This window comes from Daktulosphaira vitifoliae, unplaced genomic scaffold, assembly GCF_025091365.1.
Source record: "Daktulosphaira vitifoliae isolate Bord-2020 unplaced genomic scaffold, ASM2509136v1 Scaffold_1, whole genome shotgun sequence".
NCBI classification, from domain to species: Eukaryota; Metazoa; Arthropoda; class Insecta; order Hemiptera; family Phylloxeridae; genus Daktulosphaira; species Daktulosphaira vitifoliae.
In genome coordinates, this window is record NW_026099572.1 from 61,579,778 (window position 1) to 61,600,855 (window position 21,078).

General features: G+C 24.7%; 4 protein-coding genes across 12 annotated transcripts; 2 read left to right on the top strand and 2 right to left on the bottom strand.

Annotated features, from left to right (window-relative positions):
• Positions 1-369: 369 nt before the first annotated feature.
• Positions 370-2,713, bottom strand: LOC126897378 (sarcoplasmic calcium-binding protein). 2 transcript variants are annotated; one of them, XM_050671026.1, is made up of 7 exons: positions 2,698-2,713; positions 2,500-2,620; positions 1,701-1,817; positions 1,141-1,308; positions 920-1,060; positions 760-840; positions 370-688 (listed from the first exon to the last, which is right to left on the bottom strand). In XM_050671026.1, the coding sequence occupies exons 2-7, from the start codon at positions 2,521-2,523 to the stop codon at positions 569-571; spliced, it is 651 nt and encodes a 216-aa protein (XP_050526983.1). In that variant the 5' UTR covers positions 2,524-2,620; positions 2,698-2,713; the 3' UTR covers positions 370-568. The 2 variants fall into 2 exon arrangements, with proteins under 2 accessions (XP_050526983.1, XP_050526911.1); XM_050670954.1 differs by having other exon boundaries at positions 2,684-2,699.
• A 2,144-nt stretch (positions 2,714-4,857) lies between these two features.
• On the bottom strand, positions 4,858-8,732 carry LOC126897195 (protein daughter of sevenless). Of its 2 annotated transcripts, none has more exons than XM_050670729.1 (6): positions 8,590-8,732; positions 8,169-8,297; positions 7,444-7,621; positions 6,471-7,367; positions 6,226-6,377; positions 4,858-6,152 (listed from the first exon to the last, which is right to left on the bottom strand). In XM_050670729.1, exons 1-6 carry the CDS (start codon positions 8,680-8,682, stop codon positions 5,823-5,825), a joined length of 1,779 nt encoding a protein of 592 aa, XP_050526686.1. In that variant the 5' UTR covers positions 8,683-8,732; the 3' UTR covers positions 4,858-5,822. The 2 variants fall into 2 exon arrangements, with proteins under 2 accessions (XP_050526686.1, XP_050526596.1); XM_050670639.1 differs by having other exon boundaries at positions 6,226-6,383.
• A 195-nt stretch (positions 8,733-8,927) lies between these two features.
• Positions 8,928-11,141, top strand: LOC126897473 (uncharacterized). Of its 2 annotated transcripts, none has more exons than XM_050671148.1 (6): positions 8,928-9,264; positions 9,385-9,562; positions 9,646-9,689; positions 9,818-9,869; positions 9,930-10,057; positions 10,892-11,141. In XM_050671148.1, the coding sequence occupies exons 1-6, from the start codon at positions 9,193-9,195 to the stop codon at positions 10,997-10,999; spliced, it is 582 nt and encodes a 193-aa protein (XP_050527105.1). In that variant the 5' UTR covers positions 8,928-9,192; the 3' UTR covers positions 11,000-11,141. The 2 variants fall into 2 exon arrangements, with proteins under 2 accessions (XP_050527105.1, XP_050527189.1); XM_050671232.1 differs by lacking the exon at positions 10,892-11,141 and adding an exon at positions 10,702-10,815.
• Positions 11,142-12,347: 1,206 nt separating this feature from the next.
• Positions 12,348-21,043, top strand: LOC126896351 (dnaJ homolog subfamily B member 6). Of its 6 annotated transcripts, none has more exons than XM_050669044.1 (7): positions 12,348-12,514; positions 18,719-18,826; positions 18,904-19,013; positions 19,264-19,368; positions 19,767-19,985; positions 20,042-20,249; positions 20,347-21,043. In XM_050669044.1, the coding sequence occupies exons 2-7, from the start codon at positions 18,759-18,761 to the stop codon at positions 20,447-20,449; spliced, it is 813 nt and encodes a 270-aa protein (XP_050525001.1). In that variant the 5' UTR covers positions 12,348-12,514; positions 18,719-18,758; the 3' UTR covers positions 20,450-21,043. The 6 variants fall into 6 exon arrangements, with proteins under 6 accessions (XP_050525001.1, XP_050525007.1, XP_050525002.1 ...); XM_050669045.1 differs by lacking the exon at positions 12,348-12,514 and adding an exon at positions 13,984-14,117; XM_050669046.1 differs by lacking the exon at positions 12,348-12,514 and adding an exon at positions 14,860-15,388.
• The last annotated feature ends 35 nt before the right edge of the window (positions 21,044-21,078 follow it).

The following is a 21,078-nucleotide window of genomic DNA, read 5'->3' on the forward strand; positions in this document are numbered from 1 at the left end:
TAATTATTTTTTCTCTAACAACTTTAAAAACCCTGTTAATATTTTTTTAAAACGTGTTATTTTTTTAATTAAAATCTGATACTACCAAAAAACACATCATAGTAAAATTAATACCTTCTCAGCTTTTGCATCGAGGCTAATAAAAATTTAAAAATTTTTCAAACTTTAAAATGTTGTAGAAATGTAACTACAAACCAAAAACTAACAAAAAATCTACTCTAAACATGATTATCTTGATAATTTTTTACATAATTAAAAAAAAATATATTTATTATTTTCAATAAATTAAAAAAAATATTTTTTCTTATTCCTAAAATATTAAGATAATTTAAAAAAATAATAACACAAAATATTCAACAGTTCAAAAGTTATTAAATTTACTGTAACAGTGTGAATCATCTTGTATATAATTTTTAAATATGACGAACAGCAAACAATATTTTATGGATTATTGAATTATATTTAAATTATAATGTATAGCAAAATATTTTTAAATATTAGTTTACTAAGCTGTATAATAACTAAGCTGTGTTTTAACACATTCATGTATAATAATACATTTCAAATTTCAAAATTCTTCCACATTATCACTCTTAAAGAAATTCTTTTCAATAATAATAATTAGATCGTCCAGTTTTATTGTACCATCAGTGTCATTAACAATTCCAAGTGACTCAATTAATTGATTCTGAAAGTAAAAAAATTGAATTAATAATGATAATCTTAAATATTTAGCTAAAATTTTATTATTGTTTATACTTCAGCAGAAGTTCCAATACATTTCAAAAACTGATCGTACTCATCTTTTGAAATATCGCCACTTTGATCTTTATCAACAGTCTAGTATAACATTTTTAATTAAAAATAAATAAGCCAATTTTGTTTAGCTGGTGATTTTTTAATTAAAATTTAAGTATACTTTAAATAAATAGGGCAACAATTGAATGACATCGTGTTTTAACTCCTTATTTTGCTTAACATATTGAATATAATTCAAGTACTTTTCTACAGTAACATAACTAAATGGATCAATGCAACCCCAATGTTTATACCATAAGTTCTAAAAATGTACAAGAATTTTTTTTCAATTATAATTTTAGTTTTTTGTTTAATTAGAAAATTATTTAAAATTAGAATTACTTTTATAACTTTACTAAACATCAAGCTTTGTTCTCTTGTCATATTATTAATAGTAGAAAATCTTTCTGTAAGTTCTAAAAGATCTTCCGAAGAAACAACTCCATCTTTATTTACATCCATCAATTCATGATAAGCTCTTAATTTTGAAGCCCATTTACTATTTGGTTCCTATTTTTAAGTGAAATACCAATCACTTGATAACTCAAATTAGTTAAATATAACATTTTAACTAAATTTACTCTAAACATATTTAAATTTGAATAATATATTTTTGAATTTTAGTTGTGTTTTGATACTTATAGGTATCCTAAAGATCTTAATGGTCAAAAATAAAGTCCAATAACTAAAATTGCTTTCCTGCGTTTTATTCTCACTTAGTTAGGCTCGACATTTAGAAATCAAATTATATAAATAATCTGTCGACCCTTTCCATATTTAAAGCACTTTTAGGCAACCACTCTTGTATAACCCCTTTTAAAATGGGTTTACTACTAGTACGAACAATTGCGTGTTAATAACGTGTAATAATACTAATTAATTCTATTTTTCATAGTCCTTACCAAATTTTTGTTGTGTTTTAGTCGATGTTCATTTTCAAATAATTTTCTGCTCACGATAAATCTATTACCACGATCGAGATGTATATATTTTTGACAATTTTTATTTAAAACAATCATCTAATATAATAAAAATCAATTGTAGACTAATAAATAGTAAATACTAATATAGACAGTGGCGTAGATACAGGAAGGGTTTAAACCCTCCCAGAACCAAAAAAAATAATTATTTATAAATAAAGTAGAGGTACTATTTAAAATTATTTTTTTACATTTTGTTAATAATATTATCAATTAATTTTAAATAAAAAAATACATCTTTAAATATTAATTAGTCAATAATTTAATATGAAATAACCCCCCCCCCTCAGAAAATAATCGTATCTACGCCACTGAATATAGATAAATAATACTCATTAATGAATCATTTTAACCTAATTTAATTTATATTTACACGATGTAGGGTTGCAATTAAAAACCACAATGTTGAATGTTTATAGAAGCACTATGTGTAACATAGTGCCTCTAAATTGAACCCTTGCTGTTACATTTATACATTAAATTGGTTAATATCTAGTTTTTAGTTTTATTTTTTGAAGTAATCGAGTAATATTAAAAGTTAAACATTTAATAATAACTGAAATCAGTTTTAGATTTAGAGTATGATAAATGGAATCGTGTACTAAAATAAATAAAATTTTTTCTAGGGTTTCTTTAGTTAATACAAATTTTAATTGTAGATTGCAAAAATTGTACACAAACATGAGATTAGTTTTTAAGAATCATAAAAAATTTGTCTTACCCTTTTTAATATATTTCTGTTCATATTGATACAATTTATATGTTAGCGTATTTGTTTTAATTTGTGTTTAAGTTGCTAATGTTATGATCGTGTGATGTGAACAGCAAGTGAAATTGTAATACTGAAATTATTTTAAAGAATTATTTTCTTTTATATGAATACTATCTCAACCTAATCATTTTACTATAAACTTTTTACTGCTAATTTTTCAGGTTGACGTAAATTCATCACGGACATTTATAAACAAATTATAGATAAATGGCTATTGTCATTTAATTTAAGTGAGGCTTCTGCGTAGATTCATTTTATTTTATGTACAATCAAAATGATCACTAATTTCAAAGTACAAACTATTAGTTATAATTTACCTACACAAATCGAAATATGTTTGTTTAACAATAAAAGCACTATACATTTGCATATTATATTAATTTTATCAAAATAAATAATTACAACTCAATAATAACAATAGTTCATGCGAACGTGACATATATCAAATAGACCAATTATAATTTAATCCTATTGTAGTTATAAAATTGAATTAAGCATATTACTATATTGTACGCACATCCAGAGTTGCCGAAAAAAATGTTTTTTTGGGGAAGATAAGAAATGAAAATATTGCGAATTAATATAAAATAATTATAATGGTTTTTTGGCAGTTTTGTTTGAATTCTAAAATTATGGGCTCAAGACTTGAGCCCGTAAACATAAACCTTATGTTCAAATTTCAGCAAGTCCATAAATGTTTTTAATACAAAAGCTTGTTACATTATAACTTTGAAATAAAAAAAAAACTTTATAAATACATTTTAAAACAATATAACAGTAATATATATCAATATTATTTCGTAACACTGTAACTTCTTTGTGTGCAAAATGATAAACATCACTTTTCTGCAAATGTTAAAATTAACTCTTAAAGGTAGAATGCTTGAAGAAACAGATAATGTCTACTTATTAAGTATTTTAGAGCGATCATGTTTAATTTTTCTGTTACTATAAATATAATAACTTATTATTGACAATATACCATTTACAATATTGTTTGACATTTGAAGTATATATTATATTACAACAAATATAATGAAATAATATTTTTGAACTTTATAAATAATGATGATTATACAATCAATATATTGACGGGTTAGTACAAGAAGTTTTTGACGAAATTGTGTTATTTTATTAAATCTAAATTAAAATTTGTTGTATATAAATTTAAATGATAATACGTACGGATAATAGAAAATAAAAATTTCAAACTACTCTCCTGGAAATAAACAAGATGCATTGAGCCATCGATATATATAGATATAGACATATCATATTAGAATATGTGATACTTCGCCAACAGATATTCAACCCTATAAAAACAAATTTTCACATATTTTTAAATAAAATGATAATACCCATTTTAACGCTTTATACATGAAGTTCTGATTTTAGGTACCCTAGTTCATTTCTCATCAAGATCATCCCATGGAAAGTTCCACATATGGCAAAACTCATTAAATTTATATTTTTTCTTGAAATGTTGAAACTTAATTTCAACTTCTTCATTATTAAAAAAAGAAAGTTATAGCATATCAACAATGATTGAATTTTAATAAGAATATTTGCAGCCAAATGTTTAGCCAGGACTAGGGCATATCAAATATACGGGTTAAAATTGCATTCATATTAAATAATATATATATTTTTAAGATACATAGCTACATTGATTGAAGAGTGTTTTTTATATGTAAAACCCCTATCATGGAAAATTCTATGCAATCCATTACTACAATGGACATAAATTTTAAATTAAATGATTTTGGTACTTTTATTAAAAATTATAATTATAATACATAAACATTTATAAAAATATAATATAAACAATAAAGTAGATCAGAATAATTTCTTTTGAAATAAAAGTTTATATACATAATATGATTAAATAATTTTTAAATTATTTCAAAACATAATTTACAATTTTCCTTATCTTTGTTTATATAAAGTTAAACATTTGAATAATTTGTAAATAATAATAAAAACATTAATTAAAAGTATAAATTTACTATAATAACATAGATAATTTAAATGATAAAAATATATGAAAATACTCTTAATGAGATTGTGTCTTTTCTACATCATATATTTATAAAAATAATAACTCAATGGATAGAATATGAGTAAGAAAGCAAAATCATTAGTTATAATAAAATATCCACAAAATTACTAAATTATTTTACAAAAATGATTAAAATTAAATCTTAACAAATATTTAAATTATTAAAAAATATATTACACATAGTGTAATATATTTTTGTAATTATGTTTCATGTAAACATAAAAATGCTGATAAAGTTTCCTTATAAACCAGCGCCTAAAAATGCATAATTACAAATTTAACAATTAATTTAAAAACAAAAGATTTAAACATTTTAATAGAAAGTCTTATTATAAATCATTAACAAATTATTTTTTCAACAAATAAATTTTGTACAATCTAGTCATAATAAATCAGATTGTCAGCACTAACAAATGTAAATCAAATTTAACTTTAAAATATAAATATGATTTAACAAAGAAATAATAATTAAATTGTTATTATTGAATAATTTTTACACAATTGACAAAACTTTTAAAATATATAGAGATTATTAATTAATATTTCATTACTCTACGAACAATGTATATTTAAGATATGTTTATATCATATATTTTTTTTATCACAAAACTGCTTAAAAATTCTCATTAATTTTCTAAAATAAAAATTTAGTCAACTATTTCAAGATATATAAAAATGGAAATTGATAAAAAATAAGCAAAATATTAACTTTTATTAATCATTGAGCTATTTATATAATTACTAAAAAAAAAATTAAGAAATTATAAAAATTTAAAAATTAAATAAAAAATATTAAATTAACAATTTTTTTAGATGCAAAAAATAAATTATTATTTAAAAAATATTAAAATAGTTAGATATTACATTTAACTTAATAACAATTTTAATTAATATTATTATATTAATATTAAAAGCCTAATGATAATATAATTTTTTTTTTTTAATATAAAAAATAATCTATGAAGTCCTGGGAATGAAACTCTCACAATGTTGTTGAACATAGCCACATTTTTAACTGAATAAATAATTTTTTTATGGTAATATTTCAGTGATAAAACTATATAATTGACCTATATGATATGTTCAAGTAAATGGCATCATAGTGTATTAAATTTGTGTTTAATATACTCTGAGTTACTCATTAGTATATTAAATTTAATATATTATTACATTATCTATTGAGCACCTAATTTTTCTTGTTTTGTTTAAAACCTTAATTAACCATATTTTGACCAAGTCGTCTTTCTTGTTCTGCTCTTTTTCTACTCATAGATAAAGCAGCTGTCTTCAGGAAATCAACAGTCTTGTATGGATAAGCTCCATCAATCATAGAATAGTCATGCATAGAAACAAGAGTAAAATGACCTCCAACATTATTATTTTTCTTTTTGGTAGGTGTTTTGGATGTTGATCTGTTATTAGTTGAATATGATTTATCACTAGATTCAAATTCAAGATCTAAATATTGGATGTCATTAAAGCGACTTGCTTCAGCCAAATAACGCGAATTTGAAGAAATCTTATTCATCTGATATGATGATACCTAAAATCAAATATCATCCATATAAAAAGTACAATTCAATAGTTATTGTTATTTATAATAAAAATTTAGTTACCTTATCTGAAGCTAATCTATCATCAGATGCTGAATGACGCCTATGAATTCTACTAAGTGGTTCAAAATTTGTAGGAACAGCATTGGGCCCCATCCGTGATTTACGACGATTTAAACTTCCAGCAGGAGGTGCACACAATTTAAGAGTACTAGCTGTATCTTATATATAAAAATAATTGCTTAGTACTAACATTAAAATAAATTATAAAAAGAAACTTTTACTGGAAATATAGTGAGTTTACTTACCATAAAACATATCTGTTGTTTTCCTTATTTGAGTAGGTTTCAACCTTCGGTTAACAATAGGTGGATTAGCTAAAGGAGTAAGTGGAGAAAGTTCAGCAGATGTGTCAGAAAATTTTCTTCCAGGTTTCAGCTGTCTATTTATAGCAGGAGGTGTTTGTTCTAAAGAAGCTGAGCTTATATTGGCAATAGCTGAAGGAGAATTGGTTGAACATGGAGAATCAGATTCAGCATTTTTTCCATCTTCATTTTTTTGTCCATTTTCTTCAACAAAGTCATATGTAAAAATATTACCAGTAACTTGACCTGGGGCTGCATTAGAATAACAATGTCTACGATGTGCTCTAGGTTGTGCCTGTGGTGGACTCATTTGATGAGATCTAGGGAAGTCATAAGTCTCATCACCAACAGTAGATTCAAATGATTTTTCAGATTTTATTGAAGTTTCCAATAGATGAGATGGTTTTGGAGGCCTTGGGGGAGCGGCTAGTTGTCCATCCATTCCTATTTTAGTAAATCTTCTATTAGCTGCAATGGGTAGGTCTGGTGAGTTTTGAGATAAACGGGGAAATGTTTGCCAATTAACTGAAGGACGACTAATATTACAACCACTAATTGAATCGTCATCAGTAAAAACTGATTCCGAACCTGGACTTGGAGGTGGTGATTCTGAAAGTCGTGGAGTAGGTCGTAACCGACGAGGCAGATCATAAGATTCTTCAATTGCTCCATTAGGATGAATTGGAAGTAATGGTTTACCAGATATACATTCACTTATAGGTATATAATGACTTGATGATATACTGATAGGTGAATCTGGGGAAGAATGCTCTTCCTCTTGTTCCTCTGTATTTATAGGGAATGGCCTACATATAATATTATTCACAGAACTCTCAAATTCTAATAAAAAAAAAAAAAAATTTTAATGACAAACATAAATGATATACAGATTAGTTAAAAATATATATCTGTTTACCAGAGTTCTCATCAACAGTAAATGGTTTAAGTCCACAAACATGACAGACAAAATCTACCCATTTGTTCATGTCATCTTCTGATTCTGCTGCTAAATAATAAGTTCTTTTTGGTGTTTTTATATCAAACATGTAATGATATTTTGATTTACGGTCTTCAAACCTTAGCCCAGCATCCACCTAAAGAAAAATATTAAAATTAAATTTATTAAAACAAAAATAAAATAAAATATTTTATTTATAGATTTTTATAAAATAATAGACACTTATTAAACATTTTGAGTTTATTCATTTTTAATAAAATTTTATTTAGATAAATGTAACTATCATATTAAAGATATTTTATCTTTAAGTTATTTTTATCATTAAATTGATATTATGTTGATTAAATGAAGAATTAAAAATTTGGTAACAAAAAAATAGGTAAAATAAGGTTTCTTCATTAATCACTAAGCCAATGAAAAATATTAATATTACAACTGATCATTTTGACTTCTGATTTAGAATAATTAAAAATAACTTTTAACAATTATATATAACAATAAAAAATGGTTAATGTAATGATTCATTCTTATAAAATAAATTTAAACATTTTTTTAAATAATTGTAAACATTGATAATAAAACCAAGTAATAAAATTCAACAAAATTAAAATAGTTATTAAAACTTGGAAAGTCAAAGTAATATTAATGATAATGTATATTATATTATAAAATTTAAAGCTTACTTGTTCACACTGATCCAAGTCAATTCTACCTTTCATTTTTCTGCGACTTTTATCTGTGTAATATGCAAGAAAATATTGACCAGGTAATTCACCAGAATGACGAAGTACGAACCATCTTCTTCGCCATTTCTAAATAATTGGATAAAAGTATTTGAAAAATAGTCAATATTATGATACATAAAAAAATACCAAATTAAAGTCATAATTATTAATAATAAACCTACATGAACAATATTTATATTTTAAAATTAAAAACATATCATCATGTAAATTTAAAATCAAAGTTAAAATTAATAATTTGTTACTTAATTGTATTGTATCAACATTTTTTTACAATAAAATAATATTACAAAGTACTAAGATTATCATTTCAGTATTAAACAACAAAAGTAAAAATTTTATTGTTCTATAATGGTCTTACCAATTTGACACTGACTGCTTTTAATACTCTTTTAGAAGGAGGTGACTTAGTAAGCCATCCTTCATGTACGATTTCTAGATTTTCAGAAGACATGGTCAAAGAGACCTATTAATATTAACCACATTCGTTAAGTATAATTGTAATGTGAAAGAGACAAATTCCGAATGAAAAAAAATGAAATATTAATAAAGAAAAATAAGTTCTTGGTTCTTGGAATTAATCAAACCATATCAATGTTAGTTTTGTAAGTATTGGTTGGGTTCAACTACATTAGTGGTGGAATACAGTGTCGACAAGTCAGCTGTCTTGAGATAACAAATGACTGTTGGCTACATTGTATGTGTGGTGAATCACTCAAGAATTGTTGAACGACTAAACGTCGAATTGAGTTTGCTATATCAAACCGCAAAGAAGTATTACCTTTTTGTACTCCATGTAATAAATGTTCTTCATGACAATTTATAAAGAATAGAAGTACATATTACTCTAATTGGAAATTGATTTTAATTTAAATTAATTTTTAGTAGTCTTAAATATTGAAGCTATAAATATTATGTGCATTAAAATATTTCGCATTAATTTTGTTTCTAAATACGTTAAATTATGGCAGTTGTAAATGATCAAATATTTGAATTAGCTGTAGAAATTGAAAAGCGATTTATTCAATTTAAAGAGGTAATCAATAAAATATACTTTTTAATATCTATTTTAAAGGGTTAAAATCTATTAAATGTAGAACCATATTAGATCACTTTTAGTTAATTTTTTTTTATTGTGTATGTTTTATGGAAACAGTTTAAAGACGACCTAACAAAGAGTTCAAACATTTTAAGTTATAGTGATTTCAATATGAAAAAAAAATTTAACAAATTATCTGAAGAAGTAAGCAAATTAAATAAAAAAATACTAGATATGTTTGAAGCACTCAATATGCCAAATCCTGAAATTTTGACTAAAATGAGTGAATACATAAGTATGTATGGAATAAATAAGTATACTATAATAATTTAAACATATTAATGTTCAAGATAATTTATTAATACTTTTTGTTTCCAGAACAATACATTTTTCTTAAGATTCACTTTGATAAATTAAACAAGGTAAGTATTTGCAAATATTTTATGTAAGAATTTGAAAGAAAAGTTTAAATAAATAAATTTTGAACTATATATTGACCCATAAATTAAAAGTGATTTTCATTAATATTATTTGCATTTTGTTATTTTAGCGCAAAAAAATATTAAATGATTATACTTTAAATTCAGGATTAGAGCATGAAGGTAAAACATATATATCCTATAGATTAAATATTAACTTATTGAAATAATTTTAAATTTTAGAGAATGAACTAGAAAATAAGCTAAATGATGTATCAGAATATTTTTATATTAAACTTTCTGAAAGAAATAATGAAATTAACCAAGAAGAGAATAAAATAAAAGAAACTCAAGATTTCTACAAGAAAAAAGTATTAAAATATTTATATTTAAAAAGACAAGTAATAGTGATGTTTGAATTGTTTGATTTTCAAACCAAATTTGAGTGTTCAGTACGGTTTAAAAATCAAATTAAAAATTGAACCGAATATTTTCTTTATAAATCGGTTTGAAAATAGAAATAGTATAATCAAATATGAAGCTAAATTTGTTTTAAACATGAGCTTCATGTTGTAACTAATTATATTATGTATCATTTAAAATAAAAATTGTACATAGCAGGCTTTAGGGTGATAATGAAACAAATAAATTCCTTTTGCTTAAAACCTTTTTACTTCAATGCAAGCTTTATTAATATAAATCAACATTTTCTTCATAAACTTATTATATTTTTTTATCATTAGTTGGTATAACTAAAAATAGTTAACAGAGTTAAAAATTTCAACTAACCAGTTGACAATATTACCAAGTAAAAAGGTATCTAGTACTATTGTATTTAGTACTAAAAAAAAGTTAGCAGTTGATGTTACATAATTTTTTTATCCAATATAATCAAAAAATAATTTTTTTTTTGATTCTATAAATAAATTAAATAGCACATTATTTTGTAAAAATAAATGTAATCCAAAAAATTGATACACAACACTTTTTTATATTTATTATTATTTTTTTGCAGAATAACCTGCCATCTAATTATATTTATAGAATTAAAAAAAAAATGTTACATAGCTACATAGTGTGTTATTCACATCAAAGCCTTCAAATGAACCATTAAAAAAAAAACTGAAAAGCTTAGGTAGTAAGCCAAATAATAATATTTAAATTTTTATATAGTGTAATTTAAATTTGATCATAAATCATTTTAGATTGAAAAAATGGAGAATGACTATAAAAAATTAATTGAAAAATTAAAAAGAGAACAAATATTATTACAAAGGCAAGTGAATGCCTTTTCTCAATTAACAGAAGTTTAATAATTTAGAGTTTAATTATTAGAAATAATATAAACTACTATTTTATTCAAACTATTAATGTACTTTTTATCAAAGCTAAGTATTTTTTATGTCATTAAATTTAAACTATGATAAAATATTTCATAAAAGAATGTAAATCATTAATTAATTTCTCATTTTTAATAAAATTTGAAATCTTTTAATTTACTTGTGATAAGTAATATTCATAAATTTACTTTCTATTTTTATAAATTAAAATAAGCAAAATCATGTTAAAAACATTAACACAATTGAAATGTATAATTTATACAAATATTTGTAGTTGTTTGTGCAATAAATTTTTTTTTTATATAGTACACATTCTTAACACTTGTACTGCGACTTGTATTTTAAAAATAATACATAATATAATTTTAACATATTTCTTGTATCAATATTGTTATTTAGTCATGAAAATAGCTAAGTTAGTTTTATTAATTTAAGAATTTTAAAAATAAAATTATATTTTCGTATTAACTATTTTGAGGGCAAACAACAAAATTAAAAAAAAAAAATTCTTTGTAATCTTCAAATTTATAACTTTTTTTAAACTTAAATTAAAACAAAATGAAAGGTAATTTGATTTTTGGTTTATTGATACTTATGATTAGAGTCCGTATTTATATGAACTTATAAATTTTGTTTGAGACATTTTAAAAAAACTCATGTTATGCAAATTTGCATATATACAATTGTATAGAAATAATTTTCAAGGGTGATAAATCTCCTCTTATACTCTTATCCAACCCTATATTCCTAGTTATATTATAGTACTGAGTTTTCAAGTCTATTTACACATATTTATACTAGCTGATGATGGTGTATTCAGAATAACTTAACAAAATTTATAAATCAGGACCTTACTTATAATGGATTCTGTTCGTTAAAAACATAGAAAATTTTTACATATATGAATAAACCAACCAAAAAATTAAAGCTCATATTATAAGTTTCATATTATAAAGATATTGCTAAATTTATCTAAAATATAGAGAGACTATAAATCGGAAAGGTGAAATGCAAGAGAGTGCCTGATCAACGTAGTTATAACGTAGGTTTTGACAATGTACAGAAATTAAATATCTATAGGTATGTATTAAAACTAGAACAATACAATTTAATTAAGGGATATTCTTTATTGAGTCCTAGTTTGTAATTATGTGACAAATAATAATTTATATCATAATTAAGTCGAAATTAAATGTAGTTTTTAATTACTTTTAAATATATATTTAACAAAAAAATATTCAACCTCCTTGGAATAAGACCACGTGGTATTAACCATACGTCATAAACTAAGAACTATGAACCATATGTTTTATTGTGCATGCTATCTGAAAGGTGTTCATTATCTCTGGGCAATATGAAGTGAACTAAACAATCGAATTTAATAATAAATGATTTTTTATAAATATTAGTTGTTTGGTAAAATTCTATTGTAGCGAAGTTTTAATTCTATTGTAATTAAGAATTTAAAAGTCCTAGAATATTCTAAAGGTAAGTTATTATTTAGTTTTCAATTTCGGTAGTTTTAGTTTAATACACTTCTGTCTACATTAATAATGTCTATTCGTGCATGAAAGTGGTGCGCATATAAATGTTTGGTCGATATTAAGGGTTTGTGTAGGTCTTCTCATTACGATATCTGTAAGTCATAAATCATATTAATGTTAATGGATTAGCTATATTTATTTTCATGATTTTTTAGCATTACTTATATAAAGAACTTTAATTATTCAATTATATTTTTCAATAAGTATGTATTGAATTGTAAAATTTCTTCATAGTTTAGTTATATTTTAATTAATAATATAAGAGATATATTATAAATAACTTTTTTTCAAATTTTTATTTTATTTATAAATCAAATTAATTATTTTATTATTACTTTATTATTTTTACAGTATAATAAGTTGTGAAAATCAAAAATATTACTCTTATGATATTATTAATTATACATTTTATCTGAATAAATCTTCAATTGTATGGGTAATAATAAAACAAATTTGGCATTTTCCTTCAAATACGTTAAAAATTTAATTGACACAAATTTTTAATACCCAAATCAGAGTTGATTTAAGAAGGCTTACTTTATAACTGTTTCTCATTTTATAAATTATGTTACATCATTATTATATTATTTGTCAATAATAAAGTATATTTATTAATAGTTTATCTATTTTCTGCAATTCATTATTAAAAAAATTTTCAATTTTTATCTAATAATATTTTATGAATATTTATGTGTGCTTTTATTATTATACACTCTTAAATTTTTTGCAAAAAAATTAAGATTTTATTGCTTAAGTTCAAGTTCTTTAACTTAAGTAATTTTTTTCATATAAACATATTATGAAATTTTAAAATTGAAAAGTTAAGTAAACTAAGATGTATATGGCCTTTTAAAAAAAAATAGTTTTATTGTATGTGTAACACTTATGTTATATTATCAATGATGAGGCTTAATGCAAATATGTTTTTGTGGGGCCTTTTTATTATTTTTTCTCTTGTGAGACTTATAAGCATAGGGCTCTTGGCAAATGCATTAGTAGTTTTGCCATTCCACCACTCTTCTATACTATTTATTGAATATATGAGATAAATGTCGTCTTTTTTCTTAATTCGCTTTGTAGAAATCTCGTATTATATTGAATATTCTAGTCAGCTCTTATGTTCAATTACATGTTTTTTTAATCATATTTAATTTTTTTAACACATGATTTTAAAAATATATATTTATATGCTGGTAGAAAACTTGAACATTGAATAACAATGTTTAATTCCAAATTCGTTTTAAAATATTTCAAATATAAATCTATTTTAAACTCAATTGGTTTTTTAGTGTTATTATAATAAAACTTGTTAATATTATTTACTTAAACAAAAAAGTTTTGTCTCTTTTCAAGGTTTAAATATATTATTTGCCTATACTATTTGCACAAAATAAATAATTTAGAGCCTTATAAAGAATATTCGCATTGTATGACAAAAGCTACAAAACGTATTCTTTAGGACTAAGGTTACTGTTACTATTTTCGCACAGTTCTAGATGGTCGAATCACGAAGACTACCTACAAGGAAATAATAAATTTATCGTCAGGTAGTGTTTTTAACAATTGAAAACATACTTAATTTAAATGCTTTACAGATGTTGCCCATAAGTAGCAAGTTGAAGGTTATGCTTCCATATTCAAGTAGGAATAATGTTTACAATATTAAAAATTGACTGTCGAAATTAATACTTTGTAACGAAGGGATCATAAAATACACATTTAAACGAAAATATCATAAAATTGAAATATTATTTTTAACAATATTATAGTACTCATTAGAATGCCGTTGGCTCTATTTTATAATTGATATTCCGAGTTATGCTGTCACAACAATATTGTTTTCTGATATGAGTTTCTATAAAAAAAAAAAAAAAAAAGAATACTATTAGTTTTTTCCCGAACTACTAAATTGCAGTTATCATCATACGCATGCATGCATGCAATTCTAAATCTTTAGCAATAATGAGTGTTTATATATAAAAAAAACATAATTTCCTATTTCCGCCCATCATAATTTATTAGTTTCTACATTTATTTTGGGGGTCGACATTGTCGTTCGCTTTTTGTTGTATGTTCATAGGGCACCCACTACTGCACTTCTTCAGCGCTTCTATAAATCAAACATCATAGTTTTCCGTCGTGTCTTTTTATATCCCGTTTTTTGGACAGACTTTTTGACGCGCTATTATTGTGTTATAATAACTAGTTGATGTTCGTTCTCGTCTGATGCTAGCGGCGTTTTAACTGCTTCGTCATATGACATAGTGTCATAGACAAAAGCGTTTTGGCATTCAATGCGTTATCGTGTTTGTGCGGTGGATCCAATATGATCATAGTCAATTATGTTTTTCCCCGAAATCACGTGTTTCGTCGTTGCGATACGACAATGAGTTGAATTATTTGGAAATTCATTGATGGGGAGAATATTGTGCTGCCGACCGAGTTTAACATCCCATAATTTATCAATAATTAATATCGTTATGCTAAGTATGGTTACGTTTGAGGCTCGTTCAAGGTGTTGTGCAAACCGCTGTCGTAGCGCGGTTGAGTGAATTTTTCTATATGTATGCTACGTCCATGTAGGTGGTTGTCCTTAGACGGTGGGTTATTGTTCTTTCGTGTATTTTCCCTCTCCCTTATTTATTTTTTGAATTTTATATGGACAGCTGAGAGTGTACGGGTTTAGTGACAAACCGATACGGCCGTCGCCCGAGAGGGTCGCTAAAATTGTCCGGACGATGTTACACCAGTGAAATTTATTACTCCGTCGTCGTTGTAGCAACATTTACGTGTGTTGATGTGCGGTAATTAATGTAGTGTAAGTAATAATGTTGTTGTTAGTCTTTAGTTCAGACGTCGTTCTTGCGGTTGAAGTTATGTCCGTACAAGGTGATTATGGTGAAAGCGATTGGGGCTTCAATTATAATAATTAGTGTCCTCGGCGTACAGATGAAAGTAGGCAATCGATATTTTTATTGAATGGAAAAATTTCTCGGCAGGGAAACTCTTGAAAGTGTTTTTTATTCGTAATTCTGGTTGGCCATTTCAAAATACTGTTCAGCAAAAAATATTGTCTCTGAACATTTTGTACAAAACGGAACCGTAAGAGGATATTGCACAATTTCAACATCGTTAGCTCATGTTGAATTATGTAGAGACGTGGTCGAGTTTACCCGTCACCTGTACTGTTTAGGTGGGTAACGATGTACTGCAATAGAATCTGTGATTCATCCGTGTTACATGGGAAAGCGACCGCAAGGTCGTTGTCCAACATCGACACCTACTAGATTTCTGTTTATATGTGTGTGTGTGTGTGTTGTAAATGTAAAACTTGTCGTCTGGAAAATTCCCGTCAAACCGCGGGATCTCCCGAAAAGAATGCCTTGCACATAATTTTCGTTGTCTACACGAANTGTAAATGTAATACTTGTCGTCTGGAAAATTCCCGTCAAACCGCGGGATCTCCCGAAAAGAATGCCTTGCACATAATTTTCGTTGTCTACACGAATACCTCGCCCGTTGTCGCGTGTGCGTGTCCACAAAACACAACGACTCCATTTAACAATCCTACTGAGAATTCTGTGTCTTTATTGTTGTGTTAGTCGACAGCTGGCACTGCCGGGCACGTGTGTGTACTGTTGAGTGATTGTAGTTAGAAAATAATGGAGGTGACAAAATGTGCCAGTTGACCCAAAAAATAAAACAAACACAAGTTATAGAATAGGATATTTTGAAAATTTTATATTGTTGCTTTTTAAAACTTGGCTAATATCTTGTGAATTTAATTGCACCAAATTTTTTTATCAATGTGAATGGAAATCAAGGCAAAGTAAATATCAATTTTATCTTGTTTTAATTTTGAAATATAACTCCGAGTACTAATTATTTAGTTGTTTTGCTTGGTATCGACTAAACTTTACTATAGTGTTGTTTATCTGTACACCTGAAAACATATTATTTCAATACACATTTTTAGTTGTACAAGACGTTACATTATTTTCACATAAAATGAGTTTCTGAGTAAACTTGTTGGATTTCCTATTATAATCATATAATTGTATTAGTTCATGTTTTGTTCTTACTTTTACCTCATTATTATGAACAAGCGTCATAATGTCTATATGTTAAGAAACATATGCAATAGTTACCATTTCAAAAAAAATTACTTATATTTATTTTGTTTTTAATATTTTATCGTGTTTATATTAAGCTTTACCTAAAACGTATTTCAATCCTGTTCACTGCGTATTTAATATTATTTTTAAGTAATATTTTTGACGTAATTTGTTATTACGTTTTTTTTACGAAATAATACAAAAGGTTTTTCACAAAGCGTATTACAATACACATTATTTTATATAACAGTCAATTGATGTACCGTTATTTGATACACATAATTGAAGTATACCATTCGTGTTCAGTTTTTATGAATTGACATTTCTCTAAAATTGTATGAATTCTCAACATAATAAATAAACTTCAATATTTTTTGACAAGACGTGAAAAAATTGAATGTGTACACTACTTGGTAATTTTTTGTTTGTTTTTATATTAATCCATTTATAAACATAAAAGTGTAGTTTTAAACATCTATGCACGAGTCACTTTAAGCCTCATGAAAACTTCAGTAAACTTATTTTTATTTATAAAAATAAAACAACGAGTATGATTTAAAAATATATCCTTAATGTAATAGAGAATTAAAAATTTAATTTTATATGTATTTCTACCAAATATAATTATATTATATTGTAATGTAACCGTATTGTCGAAGTAATGTGTGTGCTCCTTTTTTAAATTTTATATTTTGATATTGACTTCTATTATTATTTTATATCAATCAAACATGATTTAAAATCTGTTGTGTCTCATCTGACCTTACGTTACTTATTTTTAAATTAATAATTAAACTGAGGGACGAATTTAGTTAAATTTAACGTATGGACTATGTACTTGGTACGTTTGCTGTTAAAATTACATTTATATTCGATTTGTAATGTTATTGTTTACTACACATATGTCCGGTAGAAAATTTTGTTTAATAAATATATATAAATATACTAGGAGAGTGTTTAAATTTATTTAAATGAGACTAAGGTACTGCGACTACAAGTAACAACACTCTCCTATATGATAATTCCTAACGTAGCAAATATTAATTTTAAATATTTTCTTAAAATATCGCTTCATTAATTTACCGTTACCTGAAACTTAAGAACTTTTTTTATTAAATATGTTCATCAAAACAAAATCTCAGTAATCCAGTCCTTGAATTTTTATCTATTCAAAATATTATCATAAGTGATCACCATATCCGCAAGTTCCATTAGTCATCTTATAATAATTTTCATGACTAATAAAGTTTTTATTTATATATTTATTTTTTAAATATTCTAAATTTCTATTAATTTTTTGTTTATTAAATTAACTTATTAGAATGAAAATAAATATTGTCTTATATTGTCCGTTATATATTTAGTTTTTGCTTAGTATACTTTAATACGAATTATAGATTAAAATTATTCTTTAAAGCTATTTTAGCTGAATAACTTGGCCTGTTAATTAAGAATATCTAACTAAAATTTTTCATAATTATAATAACGTTTAACATTCGTATCGTTATAATTTATCATAATATATTGAAAATATTTTGATAATATTATAAATAAATTATCATGTTGGTAAAAATATATATTTTTTAAGAATGAAGATTCTATCTTGGTATTATTACTGTTTAATCATTTTTTTTTTTTTTTTTTTAATTTGTTTAATTTATTTTATTTTAAAGTTTATACTAATGTATTATAATTTAAATAGGGTAAGTTTATGTAATACGGTTTCTAGTCGGTACATTTTCGTTTTATTGAATCAGTTGGCAACTTTTTTTTAATTTTTATTCTATAAATATAGCTTAGCGACCAGGAAAAGGAAAGGTCTCTATAAATAGTCAGGCGATATTAAATTCTTATCACCAAGGTCGATTTTGTTGTTTTTTAATATTGTCTATTTATAATAAATATCAAAGTGTCTTAAAGACTTAGAATTTGTAAAAAATGTATTTGCTAACTTTAAAAGATTATAATTATTCCACTAATTGTATAGTTAAAGTAGAAATGTTAAATTTTAATTAATTAAAATTTTTTTTTAGAGTCCGGTTAACGACATAAATCCAGAAAATACTTTCTAGTATGTCTGGCGATTACTATGCTGTTTTGGGAGTTACCCAAAACGCCACTATAAATGATATTAAAAAAGCGTATGTATATTATATTTTGTCTATTGTTATAAGATTTGTTATAATTTAAATTAATACATTCTTATTTTTAATTGTAGTTATAGAAAATTGGCATTAAAATGGCATCCAGACAAGAATCCAGATAATCAGGAACAAGCTAATAGAATGTTCAAAACTATATCTGAAGCCTATGAAGTCTTATCTGATGGTAAAATATTTAGTTTTTAAAAATTTTACTATTACAAAAAAACTATTTCCTGTCAAATTCTAGAATTGTAATTCTAAAAAATATATTTAGAAATCATGACTTAAAACTATGACAAATACAGCTAATTACTTTTCATATGATAATATTAAAAAGAATATTTAGTCATATGTACTTAAGAAGAAACTAAAACGTGTACACTTATGAATAATTTAAATAGGCTGTATCTATATATTGTCTATTTGTCTAACAGAGGCAAAGAGAAAGTTGTACGATGACCAGCGTAAAAGAAAAACGTCCGCTACATCCAGACCATTCTTCTACAACTTCTTTGAAAGTCCATTTCATCGATATTTTGGTAGAACCCCTAATTTAAAAATAATGTTGTTTAATTATTAACTACATCATCAGTGCCGCAAGTAGAGATATTGGGTATCCTGACTCTTATTTAGTATTTCATATTTTTCAAGCATAATTTGTTCAGCAGTTTGTAGGTGCTTCAATGTCTAATAGATGCACTATACTATATCTTAATTACTGGAAATACAGTAATTGCGGCACTGACTATCATTCAATAACCTTAACTAGAGTTTCATTGAACTAAAACTCCCAAAACATATTTTTATACTAAAGCATGTTTGATTAATGAAAAGTGGTGCTTCCATAAAACTAATAATCATATTAATTTTTTATTTTATACTAACAGTTGTCATAGAACTTTCTGAATTATGTTAAACAGTTATATTTATTTTTCAGACAAAAAACGTAAAGTTTATAATCAATATGGTAAAGATGGTTTAATTAATGGTGGAGCAGGAAATGGTGGTCGCCGAAGAGGCTCCCGACACACTAGTCATTATGATCCATTTGGTCAAGACTTTGGACCCGGATTTTTCAATTTTACATTTAGAGATCCTGAGGATGTTTTTAGAGAATTTTTCAATACCTCAGATATCACAGACTTACTGTTTCCAGGTATTTTATTTATTTTATGTTATTTTAATTATTATAACCTTAACAAATCAATTTAGGCCAAAGATTTAATGGGCATCATGAAATGTCGACAATGATGAATCCATTTGGATTTGGTGGTTTTGGTGGTGGATTTGGTTCCGGTTTTGATGACATGTTTTCCATGGCAAACTCTGGTTTTGCTAGTAACGGTGGTAATGATGGTATTGTTAAAAGAACATCAATATCCACTAGATTTGCTAATGGAAAAAAGATAACTACTAAAAAGTATGTACTGACATTTTATCATTTTATTAGTTCATATGCAATATAACTGAAAAATGTATTCTTTTATTTCTAATTATCTATTTTTAATGTGCTATAGAATTTCTGAAGGTGGTAAAGAAATTGTGGAAACATATGAGAACGATATGCTCAAGTCAAAAACTATCAATGGTATTGCACAAGCCATTGCATATAACCACTAGTTCGATCTCCTATCTGCTTCTTCTATACTGCAAATAATAAGTTTATGATAATAAAAATTCATTTTTGTATGAAATTATAAATTAAACTTTTGTAAAATAATTATTATATCATATTTTTTTTATTTGTGAAAAAATAGTAAATATTGCTAGGGTTTTCTTTTTTTTAATAGTTGTGACATTTTAATTAAGGAAATTAATTCTTTTATCTAAAGCACTTAATCAACAACAGTTTCCACTGATTAATAAGACTTACACTATTTTTATGCGCTTTCATAATTTTATTTAAATAAATAATGAATAAGTATTTTAACTTAATTACTATTTGGTATTCCATGTTTAAAACTAAATATATAAATACCATATTTTATTTATTATAATAATAATTGATATTAATTGTTGTAAAAAGAAAACTTGATCTTTGCTCTGTATAATGATAATTTCTTTTAGAGTAATAATAGAGGGTTCCATCATCTTATTGTGTTTTCTACGTATTATGTTGAATGAGAATTCATTTCGTATTATGGTGTATCACCAACATTGTACTTATATTATTAATGAGATATTAATATAAATAAATATTTAATGTTCAAAATATCAAGTATTAATTTATTGATATAAAATTAATTTGA

What these genes read in the sequence shown, in the direction of transcription:
- LOC126897473 (XM_050671148.1), top strand. Translation starts at nt 9,193, where the DNA reads ATGGCAGTTGTAAATGATCAAATATTTGAATTAGCTGTAGAAATTGAA. An exon ending in GATTTATTCAATTTAAAGAG is followed by an intron (nt 9,265 to 9,384) that starts GTAATCAATAAA and finishes TTATGGAAACAG; the next exon opens with TTTAAAGACGACCTAACAAA. An exon ending in ACTTTGATAAATTAAACAAG is followed by an intron (nt 9,690 to 9,817) that starts GTAAGTATTTGC and finishes TTGTTATTTTAG; the next exon opens with CGCAAAAAAATATTAAATGA.
- LOC126896351 (XM_050669044.1), top strand. Translation starts at nt 18,759, where the DNA reads ATGTCTGGCGATTACTATGCTGTTTTGGGAGTTACCCAAAACGCCACT. An exon ending in CTATGAAGTCTTATCTGATG is followed by an intron (nt 19,014 to 19,263) that starts GTAAAATATTTA and finishes TTTGTCTAACAG; the next exon opens with AGGCAAAGAGAAAGTTGTAC. An exon ending in AAAAAGATAACTACTAAAAA is followed by an intron (nt 20,250 to 20,346) that starts GTATGTACTGAC and finishes AATGTGCTATAG; the next exon opens with AATTTCTGAAGGTGGTAAAG.
- LOC126897195 (XM_050670639.1), bottom strand. Translation starts at nt 8,682, where the DNA reads ATGTCTTCTGAAAATCTAGAAATCGTACATGAAGGATGGCTTACTAAG. An exon ending in AACAACAGATATGTTTTATG is followed by an intron (nt 6,384 to 6,470) that starts GTAAGTAAACTC and finishes TTTATATATAAG; the next exon opens with ATACAGCTAGTACTCTTAAA. An exon ending in ATAGATTAGCTTCAGATAAG is followed by an intron (nt 6,153 to 6,225) that starts GTAACTAAATTT and finishes ATTTGATTTTAG; the next exon opens with GTATCATCATATCAGATGAA.
- LOC126897378 (XM_050671026.1), bottom strand. Translation starts at nt 2,523, where the DNA reads ATGAACAGAAATATATTAAAAAGG. An exon ending in ACAGAAATATATTAAAAAGG is followed by an intron (nt 1,818 to 2,499) that starts GTAAGACAAATT and finishes TTATTATATTAG; the next exon opens with ATGATTGTTTTAAATAAAAA. An exon ending in TGTTGCCCTATTTATTTAAA is followed by an intron (nt 841 to 919) that starts GTATACTTAAAT and finishes ATGTTATACTAG; the next exon opens with ACTGTTGATAAAGATCAAAG.